This window comes from Lepidochelys olivacea (genome assembly GCF_965140295.1).
Source record: "Lepidochelys olivacea isolate rLepOli2 genome assembly, chromosome: 8".
Taxonomy (NCBI): Eukaryota; Metazoa; Chordata; order Testudines; family Cheloniidae; genus Lepidochelys; species Lepidochelys olivacea.
In genome coordinates this window covers 10,015,049-10,039,261 of record NC_140418.1, presented here as the reverse complement: position 1 = coordinate 10,039,261, position 24,213 = coordinate 10,015,049, and the positions used below count along the sequence as shown (strand labels likewise).

Genomic DNA, 24,213 nt, shown 5'->3' with positions numbered 1-24,213 from the left:
TAGTAGAGTTGTGTGAAGTGTTAAGGCAGAATTTGGACCACTGGCATCAAAGGGAGTTGCAACAACTTACTCCACAGCTGAATTTCGTTCCCACTGAATGCCAAATCAGTGCAAGTTACACTGTGTTGCCACTTACTGGTGCATCTGTTTCCTGATTACACTGGACATCTATAACTTACACCTCTGCGGTACCTTTGAGGATTCCAGTAATGTGCTACTTTATGCTGCTACATTTTGACTGCTCATTATAAATACATGAGTATGTGCTTTTGTATTTCACAGTATTCCTGTTAAATATGCTTCAGATGTTGTTGTATAAACTAGGCCTCTTTTTACAAATTAAGGATATTTGAGGTAAAGAATTAACTTCTACATTACTCTTAAACTGAGATGACATTTTTGTTTTATTATTTTGAGAGGAAGACACAATATAATTGATATCATCAAGTTTTTCTGATTTTAAAGTATGTTACATAGACTTTGGGCTAAATTCTGCTCTCAGTTACACTGGTTTAATTATAGGCTATCTCCTAGTAAGGGAATAACATTACTCTGGATTTAAATGATGTGGCTGAGATCAGACTCCATTGTGTTCGTATAGAATGTTGTAGAAATTATGTGACCACTCTATTCGTGAATGCGTTTTGAAAAAGCAAGTGGCACTGTCCTTGTTTGTGTTTTATTTGCTTTGTTAAAGACACCTCACTTTTTTCACATTTGAAACCTATAATCGTAATTTCTTTGCGTAAGTTTTATCAAGTAATCCCTTCAGGGATAAGGATTTTGTGTGTTAATTTTTTTCAAAACAGGTTTTGAACATAACCTCTTTGGGGCAGAGACTGTTACTTTCTATATGTTTGTACAGTGCCTAGCACAGTGAGACACTGACGTGATTGATCTCTAGGTGCTACTGCAATATAAATGTTTAATAATAATAACAGTGATAAGACTCTGGGTCTGATACCACTTCCTCTGTCACAAAAAGGGTAAGATTCTGCTGTTACACACAAGCAATGGATGTAAATGTGGGCATGGTATAGTTCTGTGCCATCATTTATTCTCATGCAATATCCCTGTATCACATAATATATGTCTAAGGTGCACTTTTCTATCCTCTCCATGTCCCCATTGTCTTTAGTGGAATTCCATGAGGGACAGCAGCCTAAATTATTAGCTGTTTTCCACTAGGTCCATCTTGATGATCAGCTGTCGCCCTGATTCTGCCATCTCCACATAGTTCTTTCATTGTCAACATCTTGCTGCTATTTTTTCCTTGAGTAGCACGTAACAATACTTCATGTGACAGACTGTTACAGCACATGTGCAACTGAACCCATTATACTTAATATAAAGTGACAATTGATACAAAATTGTATTGACAGACTGTGATTGAACATAATTACAGACCAGGAACCAGCCATCCCAAATTAATTAATAAATAAATTTAAATTTTCTGGTGCTCCAACACTCACATTTTAAATATGTTTACTCACTTTTGTTTACAATGGTTGAACTACTCAACTGAATTAGACACTTTTCTTCTAATTAAGCTAATGTTAGATCTATCTTTATGCATAAACTGAAAGATAGAGATGCTTAAGCATAAAACTGTTTATTCTAATAAATTTGCATAGGAGTGTATTATAACTGAGGCCGCAATCTTGTAGTTAGGTCCACCTGGGCAAATGCACGTGACGCACACAGCCCTATTGAGTCCACATGGGTCAGTCATTTCACTCACTTTGCTGCTGCTTAAATCTCAATAAGAAGCCAGTGAGATCTACTAAAAAAATTCAAGTTTGAAGTTCCTAGCTTGAGATACTTCTGAATTACCCAAGGTGCTCAGTTGCTATGGTAATGATCATGGTATAAAAACCGAGCAGGAAATATTGAGGGGGGATATAATTTTATGCTCCCATAACTTTAAAGTGTCTCACTGGTTTTGTTCAAACATTCTGAAAAAAAATCACCTTTTGGCTGAGACAACACACACAACATTTTAGCAATTGTTTAAGAAAGTTGTGTGCAACTGCAAAGGAAGAACTAAAATGAAAGCTGGAACTCGGCCATTAACTATAGCGTGTGCTACTCTCTCCTGATGTAATACATCACTTGCTTGCTAAAGAAAGAGCTTTCCTTTTTATCTATACCTTTGGAAAGCTTTGTACAGTGCTGTTAATCATTATTTTCTTAATATATTTGTCTTAATATATAATTTACTAAAAGCAACAAAAGTTGTGAATCTGTATTGGGGGAATCACTGCCGTCTGATTCTGCTTTGGAAATGAGTTAACTCTTGGAAAGAAAAATGTGTGGGCAGTGGCAAAGTGCTTTTATAAAGAGGGCATTTATGATGGGTAGAGTGGAGTACACATGCTTCAAAGAGCACCTTCTTGTAAGGATGCACAGAACTAACAAGATCTAAAGGAAAGGTGTTATGATCAGGAGCTTTCAATGCAGTCTGATTACCCTTTTTCCAAAAACATTATTTACTGTAAGCCCCTTAGGCACTTTTTAGAGCTACTTTGAGAGCTCTCACTGTGATTTACATAAGTCTTTGTATTTGCCCAGCCCCTCCATCAGTCAGAACTAATGGCCCTTTGGCAATGCTTGTGACAAACAGGCAGAGAGATAAATCACCAGATACTTTTCTTCCTTACCAAGTGTCTCCTTGTGAGATGCTTCGGCTCATCGAATCTCCAGTCCACATCCTGCCTGTAGAGACTACAGATGCATGAGCGTTTGGAAGAGAATGCCCCTCCGTATCTCAGCGGGAGTGGGGAAATTGGTCTGACTAGTAGGGGGATGGCAAACTCCTAGGTGGGGGAACCCTCCCCCGATCTGTGATGCATGTGGGAATGTGCCGGGGTGGGAAGACTTCTCTGCCTCTCATTGGCCAGCCAGGAGGGGAATAGTGGCAACAATTGGCTCTCATGCTCTTTCCGCTCCCCCCCCCAGTTAAAAGCCTTTCAAGGGTATTTAGAGTTAATTTTGAGGCCAAAATGGATTGCTCCGTTGCTGCACCTTACAAATGCTATACAACTGCTAACGTTTCAAATGCTTGTTTTCAGGATGAAGGATTATCATTAGAAGCAAGGGGGGCTTTAAAGCCTCCTCAAATCAAGTTACCCAGAATAATCTTCATTGGTTTAATAGATAAATTTACCCATTTTAGCATATAGCTTTTACCATTAATATCAATATTTTAAACCATTCCACCGATTATGTTTTAAACCAGATTTGATTATCAAGTTTACTGAATCATTTGGGGACCAAATTTATAATCCAAATAGCAGTTTTTATTGTTATCTACATAACACAAACAGTGGGCATCCCAATTCTGCTTTCAGCTACACCTGTGCATTCACCTAGGTTAACATAGGAGTAGCCAAGAGCAGAATCTGGTACACCATCACCCTGAAGGATATAAATACATATTATGTCTGAAACTTCAAATGAGAAAATAGGAATTACATTGAATAATACTCAAACGTAAGGATTTATGTACAACACCCATCATCTACTGCCAACATATGCTCTTGGATTATATTAATCTGGAAATTATTTTAACCCTTTTAAAAGTTTAATGTCTTTGGACTAAGACTGGAATGCCACTGTCATAAATATAAAGGGAAGGGTAAACCCCTTTGAAATCCCTCCTGGCCAGGGGAAAGCTCCTCTCACCTGTAAAGGGTTAAGAAGCTAAAGGTAACCTCGCTGGCACCTGACCAAAATGACCAATGAGGAGACAAGATACTTTCAAAAGCTGGGAGGAGGGAGAGAAACAAAGGGTCTATGTCTGTCTGTAGTCGTCTTGGCCGGGGATAGACCAGGAATGGAGTCTTAGAACTTTTAGTAAGTAATCTAGCTAGGTATGTGTTAGATTATGATTCCTTTAAATGGCTGAGAAAAGAATTGTGCTGAATAGAATAACTATTTCTGTCTGTGTATCTTTTTTGTAACTTAAGGTTTTGCCTAGAGGGGTTCTCTATGTTTTTGAATCTAATTACCCTGTAAGATATCTACCATCCTGATTTTACAGGGGGGATTTCTTTATTTCTATTTACTTCTATTTTTTATTAAAAGTCTTCTTGTAAAACACTGAATGCTTTTTCATTGTTCTCAGATCCAAGGGTTTGGGTCTGTGGTCACCTATGCAAATTGGTGAGGCTTTTTATCCAACATTTCCCAGGAAAGGGGGGGTGCAAGTGTTGGGAGGATTGTTCATTGTTCTTAAGATCCAAGGGTCTGGGTCTGTAGTCACCTAGGCAAATTGGTGAGGCTTTTTACCAAACCTTGCCCAGGAAGTGGGGTGCAAGGTTTTGGGAAGTATTTTGGGGGGAAGGACGCGTCCAAACAGCTCTTCCCCAGTAACCAGTATTAGTTTGCTGGTGGTAGCGGCCAGTACAAGGTGTAATATTTTGTACCTTGGGGAAGTTTTGACCTAAGCTGGTAAAGATAAGCTTAGGAGGTTTTTCATGCAGGTCCCCACATCTGTACCCTAGAGTTCAGAGTGGGGGAGGAACCGTGACAGCCACATATCCTGTGGCTGATTATTAGGAACAGATGAATAGGACTCTGTTCCTTATGTGCTATGGCTGTCATCTTCAGCAAGGAGAAAAAAAATTGTACTGCTCGTTTTGTAAACTCCTGAGATCCAAGTTGGCTCTTTTAATGTCCTAACACCTCAGAAATAATGAGAACAATAGGTTCCAGCATTCTAGCCAATTAGAGAGACATTTAAAATATCCAGAAGTCAAAACCAAATCCCTGCATCTTGAGCATGGAACACTTGGAAAATGCTGGGGGCCTTGGCATCCAAAGAGCGTGAGACAGGCTTTTAATAAAGAGACTAGATAAAATATTACAAATAGTCCTTCTGTCTCCTGCACCTTTGTAAATCAGGTTTGACTCAAATGGACTTACACCTTTGCAAAATCAATGTCAGTGGGAGGAGATTGAGGCCCAGAGTCTCAGTATAGAGTATCAGTTGAATAAACCTGATAAATAACCAAGGCAGAATCTCAGTTTAGATACACAGTGAATTCCTGTATAAATCCATTCACATTATAAACTAAACCTGTTAAGGACGTACAGTGAATGTCACTAACCTATTTGCAATTAAATGGTCTCCACTGTAAAGTTGATGATGTATGCATATTGTAAAAGTCGCACTTCGAGCTCAGAATACTTAGTTATAAAGAATTCCTGGCTGGACCTTTTACAAAATTTGTTAATTGCAAACATTTTGAGTGCATTGATCCATAGCCACTCTGATTAAATAATTATTCCAAACAGCACCTATGAGAACTGACAAGAGATTGTTTTGAAAGAACCACACAAGAGCTAAATTTAAATGAGGGCTGTTGGCCAATTCCCAGAGTATTTCTCTTTCCTTGCTTTTTCTTTCAATAGCTACAGTTCCAGCTATTTAATTTTCTTCAGAACTACTAAAGTTTAAATTAGATTCAGATTGTTTTCACTGCAGCTTATGCTGTTCTGAACTAAGCATCTGAGAGAGTTGGGGGAGGGTGGGATTCCCTTCCAATTTGCTTTGCTCTTTTGCTCAAAGACTTGTCTGAGCTATAGGAAGATCAGAGTAATTGCTTACTTTACAAAAGCTGCTCTGTCAGCCTGGCCATTTTCATAGAATCATAGGACTGGAAGGGACCTCGAGAGGTCATCTAGTCCAGTCCACTGCACTCATGACAGGACTAAGTATTATCTAGACCATCTGTGACAGGTGTTTTTCTAACCTACTCCAATGGTGGAGAATCCACAACCTCCCTAGGCAATTTATTCCAGTGCGTAACCACCCTGATAGTTAGGAATTTTTTCCTAATGTCCGGCCTAAACCTCCTTTGCTGCAATTTAAGGCCATTGCTTCTTGTCCGATCCTCAGAGGTTAAGAAAAACAGTATTTCTCCCTCCTCCTTGTAACAACCTTTTATGTACTTGAAAACTGTTATCATGTCCCCTCTCAGTCTTCTCTTTTCCATAGTAAACAAACCCAATTTTTTCAATCTTGCCTCATAGGTCATGTTTTCTGGACCTTTAATCATTTTTCTTGCTCTTCTCTGGACTTTCTCCAATTTGTCCGCATCTTTCCTGAAATGCGGCACCAAGAACTGGACACAATACTCGAGTTGAGACCTAATCAGTGCAGAGTAGAGCAGAAAAATTACTTCTTGTGTCTTGCTTACAACACTCCTGCTAATACATCCCAGAACGATGTTTGCTTTTTTTGCAACAGGGTTAGTCTGTTGACTCATATTTAGCTTTTGGTCCACTATGACCCCCAGCTCCCTTTCTGCAGTATTCCTTCCTAGGCAGTCATTTCCCATTTTGTGTGTGTGCAACTGATTGTTCCTTCCTAAGTGGAGTACTTTGCATTTGTCCTTATTGAACTTCATCCTTCAGACCATTTCTCCAGTTTGTCCAGACCATTTTGAATTATAATCTTATCCTCCAAAGTACTTGCAACCCCTCCCAGCTTGGTATTGTGTACTCTCTATGCCATTATCTAAATCACTGATGAAGATATTGAACAGAACCAGACCCAGAACTGATCCCTGCATGACCCCACTCGTTATGCCCTTCCAGCATGACACTGAACCACTGCTAACTACTCTCTGGGAATGGTTTTCCAATCAGATTTGCAGCCACCTTATAGTAGCTCCATCTAGGTTGCATTTCCCTGGTTTGTTTATGAGAAGGTCATGCGAGGAAGTATCAAAAGCCTTACTAAAGTCAAGCTATACCACGTCTACCACTTTATCCCTCCTCCCCCACCATCCACAAGGCTTGTTACCCTGTCAAAGAAGGCTATCAGGTTGGTTTGACATGATTTGTTTTTGACAAATCCATGCTGACTGTTACTTATTACCTTGTTATCTTCTAGATGTTTGCAATTTGATTGCTTAATTATTTGCTCCATTATCTTTCCAGGTACAGAAGTTAAGCTGACTGGTCTGTAATTCCCCAGGTTGTCCTTAGACGTCCAATCGCCACCAACCTTCTTGGTGAAAACTGAAACAAAGAAGTCATTAAGCACCTCTGCCATTTCCACTGAGTAACTACCCTGTCCTTGGTCTTCCTCTTGCTTCTAATGTATATGTAGAATGTTTTCTTGTTACCTATCTCATGCTAGTTTGATCTCATTTTGTGCCTTGGCTTTTCTAATTTTGTCCCTACATACTTGTGTTATTTGTTTATATTTATCCTTTGTAATTTGACCTGATTTTCAACTTTTTGTAGGACTTTTTTTTTAAGATCATTGAATATCTTCTGGTTAAAGTCTGCCTTCTTGAAATCCGTTGTCTTTATTTTGCTGTTCTCCCTCCTACCATTCCTTAGAATCATGAACTCTACCATTTCATGATCACTTTCACCCAAGCTGCCTTCCACTTTCAAATTCTCAACCAGTTCCTCCCTATTTGTCAAAATCAAATCTAGAGCAGCCTCTCCCCTAGTAGCTGTCTCCACCTTCTGAAATAAAAAATTGTCTCCAGTACATCCCAAGAACTTGTTGGACAATCTGTGCCTTACTGTGTTATTTTCCCAACAGATGTCAAAACCTTCTCATCTGCCGTTCCAAATGTGTCCGATTTTTGAACAATTTCCTTGCATACAAGCCATTCTTACCCTTTTTCAGAAGTGCTCAGTGCCTGGCTTGTATAACTTCACAGCATAGGTTTGATCTCGCCCTCTGCCTTCATGCTGGTGGTTAAATATTTTAATAGCTCAAATATTTTTTAAGAAAACAGATGCTTTCAATAAATGATGATATCCATGAGCACATAAAACCAAGCCTCGCCTCTTTCTAAAGGGAATTAAAAATAAGCAAGTGCTTAGGAAAGAGTGGGGGCCCAATTTGCATCGTTTTACAGGTTTCTTCAAAGAAATGTCTTGTTGGGAGATTTTTCCAGCTGCGTCCTATACCTTTTCGATATGGTTGATTATCTCAGTGTCTAAATACCAGGTGCTCATTGGTGGGCTCCCACTTTTCCATATATTATTGAAATGGAATTGTTGCATAGACATAAGATAATGGCACATGTAGCAGTAGGTATATCAACAGGTAATCGCTGTTCTAAACCTCTTTTATCTGTGGCTTCTCTGATATTCCTCTCAGCTAACTACCCTCTTATTAATCCAGTAGATATTTCCTTTACGGTTGAGTAAAAGCCTCCTAGCTTTGTCCTCTACACTGCATTATGCCATTATGGCTCCAGCATCAGAAACATAATGATCACCCCTGCCAAAGGCACCCAGACTTATTAAAATTTAACCCATTGCGCCACCTTGCTAATGAACATTCAGGCAAGTACCTGGGCACTAGATCATTCTGAAGGGAACGCCTCCTTCCTTTCCCAAGCCAACAATCTCTTCTGCAGCTGCATCCACAGCATGATGCTGAGGTAGCTTCTGTGCCTCCTAAACTCTCCTCGAGAGTGGAGGACTATTGAATAGATTCCATCTAACCAGAACTAATCATCCATGCTCCTCTGTAGCTCTCCTGCTTCACCCTCAGACTCACCTTTGTGACTGTGGTCTACAATGAGCATTGGATGTGCCCACTCTGCACAGGCTCCCCAACTTCTGCAGGGTTCACCAGTTAAATAGTAGGGGCCAAAGTCTTTGGCCCTGCTATGACCCCTTTGTCCCACCAATGCTACCAAAGCATCGTAAAGCTGAGCTGACCAGCCAACCGATGATTCTCCTCATGTGAGTGCCCCAGCTGGCAATCTCACTGCTCAGAACCTGGGAATTAGGATCTAGGCATTTGATCTTGGCTTCATACTGGATTCATATATCAGAAGTGACTCCAGTGACATTAATGGAGTTTTACTGCTGTAAAATTGGTGTAATATCAGATCATATTCAGGTCTTAGAACCAATCAAGTTTTATTCTTTATTCTGTAGTTACTTCCTAAATCATAACTTGATTTTAACGTATTCTCATATACACCATGTTGCCACTGTATATTTCCTACGTTGATTCAATATGTTTTACCTGAAGCAGTACATTTGCCTTTGCTTGATTGTGGAAGTTACAGTGGTGCAGAGAGATTTCAGATTTCCTTCCAGGGGACTTTTGCAGTTCACTGGGGATCTGTGTTGTCTTATTTGCACTTTCTCATTCCATTTCTATCAGGTTTCCCAACAATTTGCAGGGAGGATTCCTGTGGGACATCTCCAAACCCCATCTCATTGTCCTTTCTAGAGTTTTGTATTTTCCCATTTTAGAATAATTCACCACAAGACAACATTGTATCTTAATGAAGCCCTGGTGGTATGAGAGTTGAGACATTCAGCAGTGGCACACAAAATAGATACAAGTATATGCACAATGTAAAATAAAAAATAGCATGTGCTAGTAGGGTGTGCAAAAGAAGCTTAATGGAGGAGCAAAATAGTTTCTGCCAACGTATGCTACCTCACGAGTCTCTCTCTCCATCTTGCTCAATCATAGACCAGCTGGATTTATCTGTCACTTTGCACGGATCCCTGAGGAAGTGCAGAAAGATGGGAGAACCCCATAAAATTGATGTTGTTTTCTCCAGTTGCTTCTGATGTTCTGTGTGGGTGATACGTATTTTGAGCTACATATCGACCTTCTAATACAGTTCAAGAAGTAATATCTCTGGGCCAAACTTGCAGTGTTTAGGAAGTGTCCGAAGTAAGGGTTGGACGGGGGACTCTCAGGGAAGGATGTCGGATTGTGTTCCCTTTGGTAGAGCTGGCTTTTGGGGCACAGTGCACTCCGAGGAAGCAGCCAGTGCATTCACCTGACTTCAGGAAGTGCCGTTGTGACAAGGGTTGCATGTAATACAGAAGAGGGATGATTTGTATGCATGCTCCCCACCCAATACCTGCACATAGTCCAGCCCTAAATAAAATGTTTTCCATACAGTCCATATATTCCATATAGCCCTGTCAGGGAACATAAATAATCAATAGACACCTAATTGTCAGGCTACTGGAGCACATCTCTGTGTCTTTTAGGTATCTTAGTTATAAGCCCTATTCATAAACACTCTCACACCATCAAGATACACAGAGCATAGGAGCAACCCACTATGGTCCTCCAGGTATGGATGTGGCGGGAGGCGGCCAATGGAGAAGTGAAAGGAAATAGATCCCTCTACAGTCCAGCTTCTCTTGTTACTATTCTCTCCACTGCTTGTAAGGGCTTTTTAAAGCACAAACCTCTTTTTGTTCTCTTTTGTTTGTAAATATTCACGTTTGTTAGCTTGTGCTGTCTCCAGATTAAACCAGCCAACTCTCTGGTTTCTTAAGATTTAGACAGTCAGTATAGAGATCATAAAGCAAAGATTGCTTTGAAATCCTTTTTTCCCTTTTTTTTTACTTTTCCTCTTTAAAAGATCATATTTTCCATTTCTCCTTTAATTTCCTGTCTTTTTTTGTGTCTGTCCTTTACTTGCTCTCGACTCTTGACCTCTTCCCAGTGAACACTGCCTTACATCTGGTTCTCCCTTAGAAATCATGCACACAGCACCTGAGAGGGCTACCTGGGACAGCTGGAGTTGGAAGTACGTTTTATATTAGTTGCTATATTTGATATGGGCTGAAAGCTAATGCAGCTAATCCATTGGTAAAGCATTATAAATGCTGGAACTGTAAATACATATATCGCATTAAACAAGCAGCTCTCATTAAAACAAATTATTTCTGTACTCTACACATAGGGGAGATATTTTATTATTTAGTGAAGTGTTCACTAAACTAAAGAGAGCCAAGAAAAGGATCATCTTAATTTTCCTTCTCAAATTTCCCCTGGGCTGAAACTAAAAGAAACAAATTATGAAAACATCATATTTTTGAAAGAAAAACAGTAACCATCTGGAATCTCGTTAATTTTAGAGGTTAAACAAATACATTTCAGGGGATGGAGCATTATCAGAACAGGATACTTTTTTGCTTATAAGAAGCAATTTTATCCTTTTAAACTATTCCAGAATTCATTGATCGAAAGGACTGGTGTTAAATCAAGAATTAGTATCCTGTTTGCCTGAAATGTCATGAAAATGAGCTGTTTTCGTAGATTATTTCATTTCGAGGTGGATTTTGCCCCACCTTTCGTTAGAGGATGTGGGTAAGGAACTTCAGCAAGTACAATTCTCCTGCCTTTCATTGCTTTCTTTGCTTATATCACCAGCAGTTTTTCAGCAAATACTGAGTATTATGTAATATTTTAAGAGACTTTTGCAAATATTAGATTTCAACATGGGCAATTCTTTATGAAATACCTCTAATTAGTTACTGTTTTTATTGATTTCTCTGTTTATTTTTCTTTAATTTATGGCATTGGCAATCATCTTTCTGCTCATATTGAACATTTTCCACTTCTCCCCAAACACTGTCCAATTACTAATTTTACTACCTGAATTTTGCTCTCTCAAGCTGAAGACCATTTTTATCATTGAATGCTCTCTGCAAACTAGCAGCTGCCCCTTATCACCATCTACCCAACTTATTTCCAAGTATTATCATTCAGAACATTTCAAGTGAAGGTCAAAATCTAAAATTCCTTTCTTGTTCAACTTGCGATCCTCAGATGGGAAACAAGTTCCTCTGCTCTGGTTAACTCTTTTGAGAATTAGGGCTGGTCTACACTGAAAAGTTGGGTTGACCCAGCTGCTTCCCTCAAGGATGTAAAAAATCCACACCCCTCGGTGACGTAGGTAAACCATCCTAACCGCCGGTGTTGACAGCACTAGATTGGTGGAAGAATTCTCCCATCAACCTAGCTACAGCCTCGTGGGGAGGTGGATTAACTAGAGATAGGAGAACCTCTCCCATAGCTTTAGTGTCTACACTTAAGAGTAGAGTTAACCTAAGGGCTGGAACTTTTGGAGGTAATGCATTAATGTAAAATGCAAGCACTGTAAGTGTGATAGGTGAACCCGTTTGCATAAAAGAACCAACTTGAACCTGTCTCAAATTAAACCCAGAACAAGTTGATTTCTCTGCATTATTATGATTATTATTATCATTTTATTATTTATTTTATTATTTATTGTGGCTGTGATTATTAGGTGTTATCATGAGGGACCAAAAGCATGTTAGGTGCTAACAGAAATTAGTAAGGGCAGATGGCCTGATTTTCAGAAGTGCTGGGCTCCCAGAGCTTCCATTCATTGTAATGGTTATTGGTGAGCAACACTTCTGAAAAATTAAACAGTCCTTGCTACACAAAATGTATAGTCTGAGTTCCCAGTCCTGCAAAGACTAACATATTGGCTTAATTTTACACAGTGTGAGTAATCCAAATGACTTTAGACTTCTCACAGTGTGCAAAATTAAGCTTGTGCGTAAGTCTTTGCCCTACTGGGGACTCAGCATGCAAAAGTCATAAGCCAACATTGAGGGTCATAAACAAATAAAAAGGGGTGAGAAGGGAAGAGAAAGGGTTACAGTAGTAAGATCACACCAATATTGAGTAAAATGTATATGTCTGCATGGCCCCATCTAATCAGGCTTGGTTGTTTTTTAAATAAATATTAATTCAGTCATTTCTCAGAGGTGACTTGGCAGAAGTGAGGTTTTAGGAAGGATTTGAACAAGAAAAGGAGGATGATCTGACAAATAAGTTTTGGGAGGGTGAGCCAAACACAGAGCGGGGAGTATCTTTGACCACTTCTGGTACTGTCACAAAATGTCACAAGGCTTTCTGCCCGGTTCTGCAGGCCCAAGAGATTCATATAATTTGGATGAATTTCAAATAAACATCCAGACTTTTTGGGTGTCTAGCTGAGCTGAACAGCCAAACCTTTCAAGGTTTTCGCATCATTAATTAATACTAACACAAAAGCTTCTGACATTAAGAGCTATGAAAAGAGACAACATGAAAATTGTCACACTGCGCTTCACGTACGCTTTGAAAGCATAGGCCTCACTCTTTGTCTCTACTGTTTTATCTTGAGCTTTGTCTTATAAATGCACCAGTTTTATGCAAGCTTCAGATCAGACCCTGTTTCCTCAGCACAGTAACGTAGCTACTCGTGTATTCATCTCACAGCTTTGACTACAATATCTTGGCCTCTTCTGCTTTATTTATAGGACTGGGAATAATAAGTGACAGAAGGATCAGAGGTGGTTATCAAGATAGGTGTCATCTCTGTGGAAGGATAGCCACAGAATCCAGAGCATGCTGTATGACAACTATATCTGGGCACAACTTTGACATGAAATGTTGGGAGGGTCACAGGTGGGATTTTAAATAAAACTTTCATTTATTGGCTCAAAAAGCATGTTTGGAATGGGACAAAAACCTTTCCTTCCCAAAGTAATGGAGTATGATCCCTTTATTCTTCATGAAAATTACAGCGCTAACAACTCTTTTTTTATACTTATAAAAAAGCTTTCTGCTGTTTTAGGGAAATGTCAGCAGTAAATTCTATTTATAATTAGGATATTTGTGTCATAAATACACTGAGGCTTTCCAGTAACCCAGCCAACAAAGGCTGGGTATTTTTGAAGATAATTACCTTGTTAGTGCGTATGTGTAATTTTTGCAGTTGAGCAAAACTTGGAATTTCCATCCTGCAGGAAATTCTGATATTTTAACTTTTGTTTTTGTCCCAAATCAAGATAAAGTCTCCATATCAAATTTTTCCTAGAACAAAAAGTTCTGAAAAATTTTGATTCAGAAATGTTGAAGTGTTTTGACATTCCCAAATTGAAATGTTTTATTTTGAGTCAGTTCAACATTAAATTGCATCTGCCTATTGAGTGCAGTGCTTCATGGGAATTGTAGTTTGGGTACCTCAGGCCCTTCAGTCTTCCCTACTGGATCAGCACACTGGCCGTACTGCATGCCCCATGACACAGAACACTCATATGACTCCCCAGATAAATCACACAGGTCATTCAGGGAGGAGACTGTGATGCATCATGGGAGATGTAGCCTGACCAAGGAGGCTGGCCCTAGGAGATAATGATGGCATGGAGTACCTAAACTACAGCTCCCATGAAGCACTCAGTACCCTATCCAGATGCAATATAATGTTGAGCTGCCTGAAAGCTAAATCTTTCAGTTCAGTTCAACAAACTAAAATATTTAGATTTTGATCTGAAACACAAATATCATATTTAAATTCTCATTGAAAAACTGAAAAACTTTGACACAATTTAATTTTTGCTATGGAAAATTTTGTTTTTGCAGAAAGTATGTTTTCCATCCAAAAATCATGTGGATGGAAAATTCCCAAACAGTTCTAGTAATTTCCAACAATGCTAATACTGAGAGGAGGGAGGAATGCACACAGACGGACAGGAAAATAATAAGGCTGTACAAACTCTGCAGAAGTCAGTTCACATTTCAGCATTGACTTGCTCCTGAATATCCCGAACTGAAAGAATAAAAGTAAATTGCTTCACTGTTTATCTTCACCCCCATTGTGACCATGGAGTTGAAAAACTCTGTAATGGAAGTGCTGGTATGAAAATCTAAGCACAACTGAATTACAAGAGGCTAATGGTTTTACATTCTGCTGGATTAATTATTTCTGTTTGGGGGAATAGGTATTTGAAAACAGTGTTTTCTGTTTGTTAGCAATAAAACAATGCCAAACTGTTATGTAAATTGTTTTACCCTTTGGGAATAAATCTTCAGTTTCAGAGCTTGCTCTTAAATTGTCTGTATAGGGACATTGAGCAGTGTTTGGTTTATTGATCTGGGCATAACATTTGGATCCCAGAATGGCTTCATTCTACTCCTGCTTCTTATACTGACTGTGGCCTGGGCAAGCCACTAAGGGTGACCACATTCTGCCATCCTTACTCAGCAAGTGGTCCCACTGTCTAGTCAGATACCACTTAAGGTGAGTAATGGTGACAGAATCTGGCCCTTAACCACTCAGTCTCAGTTTCCCAGTCTGTAAAAAATGGGGATAATTGTACAGATCTACCTCTGAGTAACTTGAGTATTAAAAGTTGATGTTTTTAAAGTGCTTTGCAGATAAAAGGTGCAATGATTAATGTAATATAATGTATTGGGCTTGATCCTGGCATATGTACTCAAGCAAAACTCTCAGAGAAGTCCTGTGGGTAAGGACAGTAGGACTAGGGACTTCTATTTTTGACTTTTCAAAATATGTTGGAAATTATTTGAAATGAAATCCGTCTCTTTTTGAAGAAAATGTACACCAGAGACAAATCTCCGTCTGTGTGTGTGTGTGTTCATATGTTCGTTCTTAGGACACCAGGTTTTGTACCATATGTTGACTAGTTTTGTTCACATTTTAGCTGCCATAGATCTGGCAATGAAAGGACTTCTTCCCTCATATTGGTGCCCATCCAAGCCCCTGTATGATCAGTGTTCCCATCCATTTTGGCACTCATGTTGTTTGAACTCTACATATCTTCAAATAACAACCTGGAACCATTGGTTCATCTATACACATACAGCATTAATCTATCTCAACATCTAGGTAATGTTACCTGAAGCCCCTTTTTAATAATAATAATAATAAATTTTAGTTTGCAAAGTATCTTTCATTCAGAAAGATCCTAAAGTGTTTTATAAATGAAACTGCTAGACAAATGTATACACAGGGGCCAAGATTTTCCTTAGAGTGGGAACACCTCTGAGCAGGGACTGTCCTTCTTAAATGTTTTGAAAGTGCCTAACACAGAGTAGGTGCTACCACAAATAAATAAATAAAAGTACCCAGTGATTTAGGTGCCTCACTGAAAACACCTTGAATGGGCCTGTTTTTCTGAAAATGCTGAGCTCCCACCATCTGAAAATCAGGCCTTGTTAAGGCATCTCAGGCAATACTCCCAAAAAACAGAGGCATCCAAAATCACTAATTACTTTTGCAAATGTTGGTGTAGGTTCATTATTTCCACCCCTGAAATGCGGCTGCATTGGGGTGAAATGCAAACAGCTTTTGAATAGTGCACAGTAGCATCACAAAATAATTTAACGCAGGAAATTGAAAAGAATACAATGTCTTATTGAAAGTGCAGGAGAAATTTGGATAGGCAGACTGAGATTATTTGAGCTGAAATTTGACCAGGGCACTGGGCTTAACATCTGTAGATTTATGAAAAATGCCAAGGGTTCTTTAATGACCACAGATTGTCAGGTCCTTGGTTTTCTGTTTTATCCACATGATGAAGGATTATTCTTCTGCAGAAAGATTGTAATCCGCATTGAGAAACTTTTCATCATGTTCCATGATGGATCGTCCCTGAACAATGTACCCAAAAAATGTCACAAAATATCAGGACATATATGCAAAATGTCACATAAGGCCAAATTTCATGTCTAAAAACTCCTGTGCTGGGCTTTCTGTCAAGTCATGCTGACTCTTGCCTTATGCTGGATACCAAAATAAAATAGGAAAGGTTGTAGCATTCTGCAGCATATAGCAGGGTTGTCAGTGAAGTGTAGAGGATGCATCCTCCAGAGTCCAATCCTGCAAGGTACAGATTGATTTCAAGGTTTGCTGTGCCCTCAGGCTTGCTATGTCACAATTCAAACTAAGGGCCTGCGTCTGCTCCCAGTATTTTGCCATTCTTCTTAGTGTATACACAACATGCCTCAGATGGCACGGGAACAGGATTTGTCTCTGAATTTGGTCTGCTGGTTGGATCATTAGCTTCCCCATCCAAGGCCTGGTATTGACAGGGACTGTGTTGTGAACATTGATCCATGACATTGAATGATATGGGCAGGTTAGGGATCTCTGTGTATATGTTTGGGATATTTCCCAAAGAGGATATTTCCAGACTGGTTTAGCAAACTGGTTATGACATCTGCATAACACCAGTGTATTGAAGTAAGTGGGACTGTGTGCATCAGAAAGCAAAATCTGGCCCTTAAAATTCTTAGCCGCATTAATTTTAGAAATGAGCAAATCTGAGGATGATTTTGATTTTGCAAAAAAGAGGCTTAGATCAAAAGGACATGTTATCCAAACCCCAAATGTTTGAGTGGCGAAACTATTTGGATAAGTGGTTCCCAATCTCAGGGCACATCTACATTGCAAAATGAAGTTGACCTAATTTATGTCGGCATCACTTGGGCATGTCTACACTTTGCTTCTTGTATTAGCAGTGCACATCCTGTTAGTGTGGAGCATTGTGGGGTGGCTTCTGAAAGCCAGCAACAGTCAATGTAAACAACTCCGTGTCTACACTGACACTGCGTCGACCTACCTATGGTGACATTGAGTCTACTCTTGGAGGTGGAGTTAAGTCAGTGTAGTGGGCGAGTTAAATCGGTGGGATTGAAATTTTAGGGTGGACACTTAGAGTTAGGTCGACATAAGCTGCCTTGCGTCAGCCTAACTCTGTGGTGTAGACCAGGGCTCGCTTATTACTCTAGTTCTGTTCTGTTCCTTTTGGGTATTCGCTTCTATCGCCTAGTGCCTTTTAAAAACATGCATTCAGATGATGTGAACTGATTTGGTTAGAAATGTTTTTTTTCCATTAAAGCTAATATAATTAGGACCCAGTTCTGCACCGTACTGAGTTCTTCCTGGGAAGTGTTGTCCGCAACCAACTCCCATCTGAGACTCAGCACCCTTCAGGATTGTGCCCAGAGTCTGACAGCTGATTTAATACAACAGCCCTGAGTCCACTTGACTTACCGTATATTTCTCATGTGTGTAAAGTTGTCTTTGTAGTTGAAAGTACATAAATCTGAGTAAGTAAAATATCACGACGGGATATTTTCTTTGATTTTTCCCTCTGACTTATTGAATTAAAGTCCGTAAAGCTCTTTCTACCTATGCAGCAAGCACTGAAGATGTCAAGGAGGCATAGTGATATGTACTCAGTAGTCCAGAATTCCAATTCTAGGCTTCCTAGAAATGAGGTTCCTAAATAAATGTTTCCTAAACTTCAGATGTGTACCATGGGGCTATATTACTTCTTTCTAGACTACTGAATTTCTTTCCCTAATATAGTCAGTAGTCAAAGCAGTATTTATATATGGAGTTTAGAATGGAGTAGACACTGGGAAATATTCTAAAAATATAAATGACCTGCCCAGCTGTTATACTTAATGAAAACATCACTAGCTATTCTTCCCTGCTGCACTTGATTTCTAATCCTTTTTCTTCAAAATTGACTTTGCAAATGAAATGGCCGTGAGTGAGTGAGTGAGTGACTGTCGAGGGCGAACGCTTGTTGAGAAAGAAAATGGTGCTGTTAATTTTGAAAGCCAACATGGAATGAGTAGACTCCTCCCCAAAAACTGGTGATCCAGATAGGTACCCACCATCAGTCATGAAAAAGGAGTGACATGTTTATCTTTACAGTCCTCTCATTCCTGTGGTACCATAACGATACCCAGACAAAAAATGACAGTCACATTGCCCCCTTCATAGGTAGAGGAAACTGAGATCTGATGGATATTGGCCTGAGACATACTGAAGGGCGAATGCAGCTACATTCTCCCTGTACTCCATCGAAACATCCCCATTGGTGCTTCAAGGGATAGAAGATCTGCTAGTGGGGAGGGAACAGGCTGGCACAGAGTTAAGGAGATGAGTATGATTTTAGCATCTTTTCTCCTAGAAACTTGTAGGATTTTTATGGGTAGGTGAATACTGACCCTTTTGGCATCAACTTACCCATTTTTCCCATCCACGGTTTGGAAATGCCATTGAGGAACTAACGATGAAACCAGCCTGCCAGAATCTCCTGACAGCATCTATGGTTCTGCAGATCTGCTGTCATCCAGCCAGTTCTATGCAGGGGAGAACCCCTATTCCTAATGAAAGCATTCGCAGGAAGCCAAGCCTAAGCTCACAGAATTTCTTTGTCCTTGAAAGGGAGTAGCTAACTGAGTCAGGGGCCAAGTTACTCACATATCTCTAGGGTTGGACAGTTTCCGAACACTCATTACCTGTTAAATTAGTTTTTCCCTACCCTCTCAATCCTAGAGGTGGCCGTTCCTGGTCAGGTTTGAACACTGTGTCAAGGTGACATTTCATTCATAGAATCATAGAATATCAGGGTTGGAAGGGACTTCAGGAGGTCATCTAGTCCAGCCCCCTGATCAAAGCAGGACCGATCCCCAATTAAATCATCCCAGCCAGGGTTTTGTCAAGCCTGACCTTAAAAACTTCTAAGGAAGGAGATTCCACCACCTCTCTAGGTAACGCATTCCAGTGTTTCACCACCCTCCTAGTGAAAAAGTTTTTCCTAATATCCAACCTAAATCTCCCCCACTGCAACTTGAGACCATTACTCCTTGTTCTGTCATCTGCTACCACTGAGAACAGTCTAGAGCCATCCTCTTTGGAACCCCCTTTCAGGTAGTTGAAAGCAGCTATCAAATCCTCCCTCATTCTTCTCTTCCGTAGACTAAACATCCCCAGTTCCCTCAGCCTCTCCTCATAACTCATGTGTTCCAGTCCCCTAATCATTTTTGTTGCCCTCTGCTGGACTCTTTCCAATTTTTCCACATCCTTCTTGTAGTGTGGGGCCCAAAACTGGACACAGTACTCCAGATGAGGTCTCACCAATGTCGAATAGAGGGGAACGATCACGTCCCTCGATCTGCTGGCAATGCCCCTACTTATACATCCCAAAATGCCATCGGCCTTCTTGGCAACAAGGGCACACTGTTGACTCACATCCAGCTTCTCGTCCACTGTAACCCCTAGGTCCTTTTCTGCAGATTGCAATCTACACATTGGTGTAGCTTGCTCTGCTATTACCTGTGCTGTGACTCTTCTGTGGGTAGGGGACTTCGCTCCCAATCTGGATCAACAAACCAACACCTTTCAGAAGCAACATATACAGTGTGCAAAATGGATGGCTGTGTTGGAAGTCCCAGTTACCTTGAATAGTTTGGTTCCTTATTGGAAGGTCTCCATAGTGGCCTTGCATCTCATTAGTCAAAGACTTCCGCCCTTACTTGCAAAGACATAATATTATAAATATAGGGATGTGACAAATAAAAGGGTGATAAATGAAATATAAGCTTGTACAGTAATAAAAGTTACATTATAGTTAATACTGCATTGCCTTCCACTATAAACCCTTGTTTTTACATACTCATTACTTTCTCAAAACTTCTTCTTTGGGTTTAATCTTTCCTTCCTTGGATTTAGCCTCAGGGTGGAGGGGGTGATTGTTACTCTCTTTAACAGGAGAGTAAAGTACGTCCATCAGACCATTTCTGAGTTATGGAGGAGTGGGGGGAAAAATCATCTCCCCTCCACCCAGAATAAAAAAAAAATTTAAACTTTCACCAAGAATGTAGAGATGGCCAAACAAAAAAATTCTTCCAACTTGGCAAGGGCATACGGACTTTTCCTTAAGCTTGAGGGGGGGGATGAATACAAAATTTACATTGTCGAAAAAGCTGTAGTGTCTCGCTTGAAAATTAGGAGCGGGCTACCTCCAGAAACAGAGCAGTTAGAAAACAGAAGAAATGGCAAACCCATACATATTAGTGCTACTCATAATGGATTCATTCAGTGCATTCATTAGAGCACTGAGAAGGCAAGCAGTGGGACTTGTTCTTGGGCAAGTTAGTGGGAGGAGTATTACAATGTTCCGTGAATTGGAGAAGATACATTGTGGGTTACTTTGTGAGGGATATCTGACTCTGTTGCACAGAACCGTGTTTTGTATTCTAAAAACCTGTTATGAAAATTTAGGATGAGTTCATGGCAAGAAAGATAAAATGGTTTGAATCTGTGAATTCAAGCACTAAAGATAATGCAGAAGCAGGAATATTCATTCTGACAGATGGTGTCTAATGTAGCCTTTTTTCTAATAAATATTGACTTCTGCTGGGCGTTAATCTCTTGGTAGAAATTTATGGAAAAATTAGATGTTTCTCAGTAAAAATTCATAAGGGGAGCAAGTAATAGATGCTTTTATCTAGCTAACAAAAGGACTTGTGACAACCTTTAGAGATGGCAAAGCCTCATTTGCAGTAGAATTGAAAGAACGTGACAGCTTTCTTTAAGAAACAGATTTCCTATAGCATTAACAATAGCCTTAAACTAACCCAAATATGGGTTATAAATTATTCCCAGTGTCCTGTTCTAATAAAATTTCTAGGTGAGGGTTTTTTTTTCCTGTTTGACTGATGTACTTTCTTTGAAGTTCTATAAAGTGACAACCCTTACCTTAACTACTCACCTATTTCTAAGTGAGAAACTGCAGAGATGGGTGTGTGGGTTGGATTTTAAATCACAAATTACATCTACCTCTATGGAGATACTTGAATACAGTAAGAAGAAAATCCTTTCATTGTGATTTATATTTCCTTATATGTTGTATCCCTTTCCCCTACCCTTTGTCTGTCTTTTACTTCTAAACTGTTAGGCCAGGACCATGCTATGAGTAACAAAAAATGATTACGTTCTAGTAGAAGATCCAGAAAAAAGTTAACTTGCATGATCTTTGCAATTTAATTTGTTCCTCTGTTGTTTTGACAGCTTGCACAGACAAGGAGCTGAGAAGTCTTGCTTCCCGACTAAAAGATTGGTTCGGTGCTCTTCATGAGGATGCAAATCGTGTCATTAAACCAACAAGTTCGGACACAGCACAAGGCAGTAAGAAAACTCTTTATAAAAATAAAGTTTTAGACAAGTTCACATGCATTTAAAGGGCAGAACTGTCAATACAATCCCTAGTACATCACTATAGTGTCCCTGGGCAAGTATACTAATATCTGTGCCATATAACTGACCTGATCCTAAGAGATGCTGAAAATATACAGCTCCCATTGATTTCTAAGGGAGTTACAAATGCACTCTCAACCCCAAACTGTCCTAAAAGAAGACAGTAAGACATATACCACACAAACACCCACACACAATTCGGACTAGACAATCGGCCTGCTGTTATGGCCACAGAAGGTTCAGATACTAATAGAGAGAATCACAAACCTGCTAGCACATTATATGACTGTCGGCAAAATGGCAAACAGAATGTGTGACATATACGCATTAAATGTACAACACAGAGAAAATTACACTGGGGCTTCATTTTGTTATTTCCAATTAGCCTTATATAACAGGAATTATAATAGGAAGAAAATGTCCAGAGGATAGTCACTGGCCTGGACAGATTAGTTGATGCAGAAAGGTTAGAAAATTGGAATTGTATGTGCTAAAACAAGAAGCATTCATGCAATGCGTCCCAAGTATCTAATAACACTTCACAGCACCTACTGCTTTTGATATCCCTATTTTTTTTAAAAAAGGCAGCACCCTACAGGTATAACTCAAGTGATGAATTTTGATGTCCCTTACCCAGCAGGGAGGAAAAGACTCACACAGGGGTTACAAAGAAAGACTAAGTTGAAGTGAGCTTATGTTCTTTTAAGGCATGTCATTTTATGGGTAAACCTCTAAAATACATGCAGGAAAGGTACATAGTTCGAACTCTCTAAGGGCTCGTCTACATGGCAAGTCACTGCAATGCAAACCAAGGAGTCTATATACAGTGCACCAGCTTGCAGCATAACAACATCCTGGACACTGCTACAACACACTGAAAGGGATCTCACAAAACTGGGTGACTGGGCAATAAAATGGCAGATGAAATTCTATGTAGATAAGTGCAAAGTAAGGCACATTGAAAAACATAATCCCAGTTACACATACAAAATGATGGGGTCTAAATTAGCTGTTCCTACTCAAGAAAGAGATCTGGGAGTCATTGTGGAGAGTTCTCTGAAAAGACCCGCTCAACCTGCAGTGGCAGTCAAAAAAGCTATTAGGAACCGTTAGGAAAGGGATAGATAATAAGACAGAAAATATCATAATGTCACTATATAAATCCATGGTATGCCCACACTTTAAATATTCCATGAACTTCTGGTCACCCCATCTCAAAAAAGATATATTAGAATTGGGAAAAGTACAAAAAAGGGCAACACAAATGATTAGGGGTGTGGAACGGCTTCCCTATGAGAAGAGATTAAAAAGACGGGGACTGTTCATCTTGGAAGATAGACGATTAAAGGGGAAGATGATTGAGGTCTATAAAATCACGAATGACGTGGAGAAAGAGAATAAAGACATGTCATTTACTCCTTCACATAACACAAGAACCAAGGATCACACAATGAAATTAATAGGCAGCAGGTTTAAAACAAACAAAAGGAAGTACTACTTCACACAAAGCACAGTCAGCCTGTGGAACTCCTTGCCAGGGGATGTTGTGAAAGCCAAAAGTACAACTGGGTTCAAAAAAGCTCTTTCCTTTTACTGCTCTCTTTGCATTCCCCTCCTCAGCCGGCTGATCACTTCATTAAATTGAGCTGGTTTGGTTATGCATGTGAAGCCTTAATAGGCATGTACATCCTCAAAGCAGTCCATTTTGGGATGCCCCTGTGGCAATAAAAAGGAGCAGAGAGTGGAAAGAGATGACTAAGATGTCTTGGACACAGCAGCAGTCTAGAGAATGTGGTCCAGTGGAGATTTCTCTGTGCTACATTAAATTTTCAAGATGCTACTGTGAGTGTAAATAAGCTCTTTGGACGTATTAAGTTCACCTCCAGGTGAAAAAAAAAATCACTCCTATTTTTTCCTCTCTTAAAAGCAAAAAAAAAAAGAGGGAAATCTGCACTGTTTCAAGAACTGGACCTTCAGCCAATGTAATATTTGTTTTTCTGATTTAAATTAAGCACCTTGTTTCAGGCACTATGTCTTCCTCTCTCTCTCTCTAACTGACAGCACCTCAGTACATAATACTAATATGAATACTGAGGGACATGCTCTGAAATAAGGAAATAAACAAATTAGTAGCTAGGATCAGATTCAAATTGCTCTTCAGTCTGTTGCTAGTTCATAATGTTATGTTGTTTCTAAAATCTACTCAGTTGGTCTGGGAGGTTTATCTTTTACATTTGGTGAAGCTGTGTGAAATGTAAAAAAGAAAGCCTCAGAAATATTTCTGGGTTTTGTTTTGTATTTTTAGTGATGATGGAGATTAGGCTAATTATTTTCCTGTTAATTTAATTGTTGAATAATTTAATGAAGTCACTAAAACTCAACTCATGTAAGTCGCTTCTTGGAGAGTAAAAAAAAAAAAAGGCAATTTTATGTGCCAGAAGGTATATTTATTTTTAATTAGGAATTTCACGTAAAGGTTTTTTGTTGACGTTGGTTTTGCATCCAGAGGAGATGGATGGTTTGGGGGTAATAATGGGATATGGAGCCTTGCACATGTAGGTCACCAGTTTGAATCCCTTCCAGA

The 24,213-nt window shown here is 39.5% G+C and overlaps 1 protein-coding gene across 1 annotated transcript in view; it reads left to right on the top strand.

Moving 5' to 3' along the window:
* Window positions 1-24,213, top strand: part of SPOCK1 (SPARC (osteonectin), cwcv and kazal like domains proteoglycan 1) — a 466,220-nt gene that overhangs the window by 427,895 nt on the left and 14,112 nt on the right. The window contains exon 7 of the mRNA XM_084637722.1: window positions 21,444-21,560. Within this exon, the coding sequence (XP_084493848.1) occupies window positions 21,444-21,560 (117 nt within the window). The remainder of the gene's footprint in view (window positions 1-21,443; window positions 21,561-24,213) is intronic.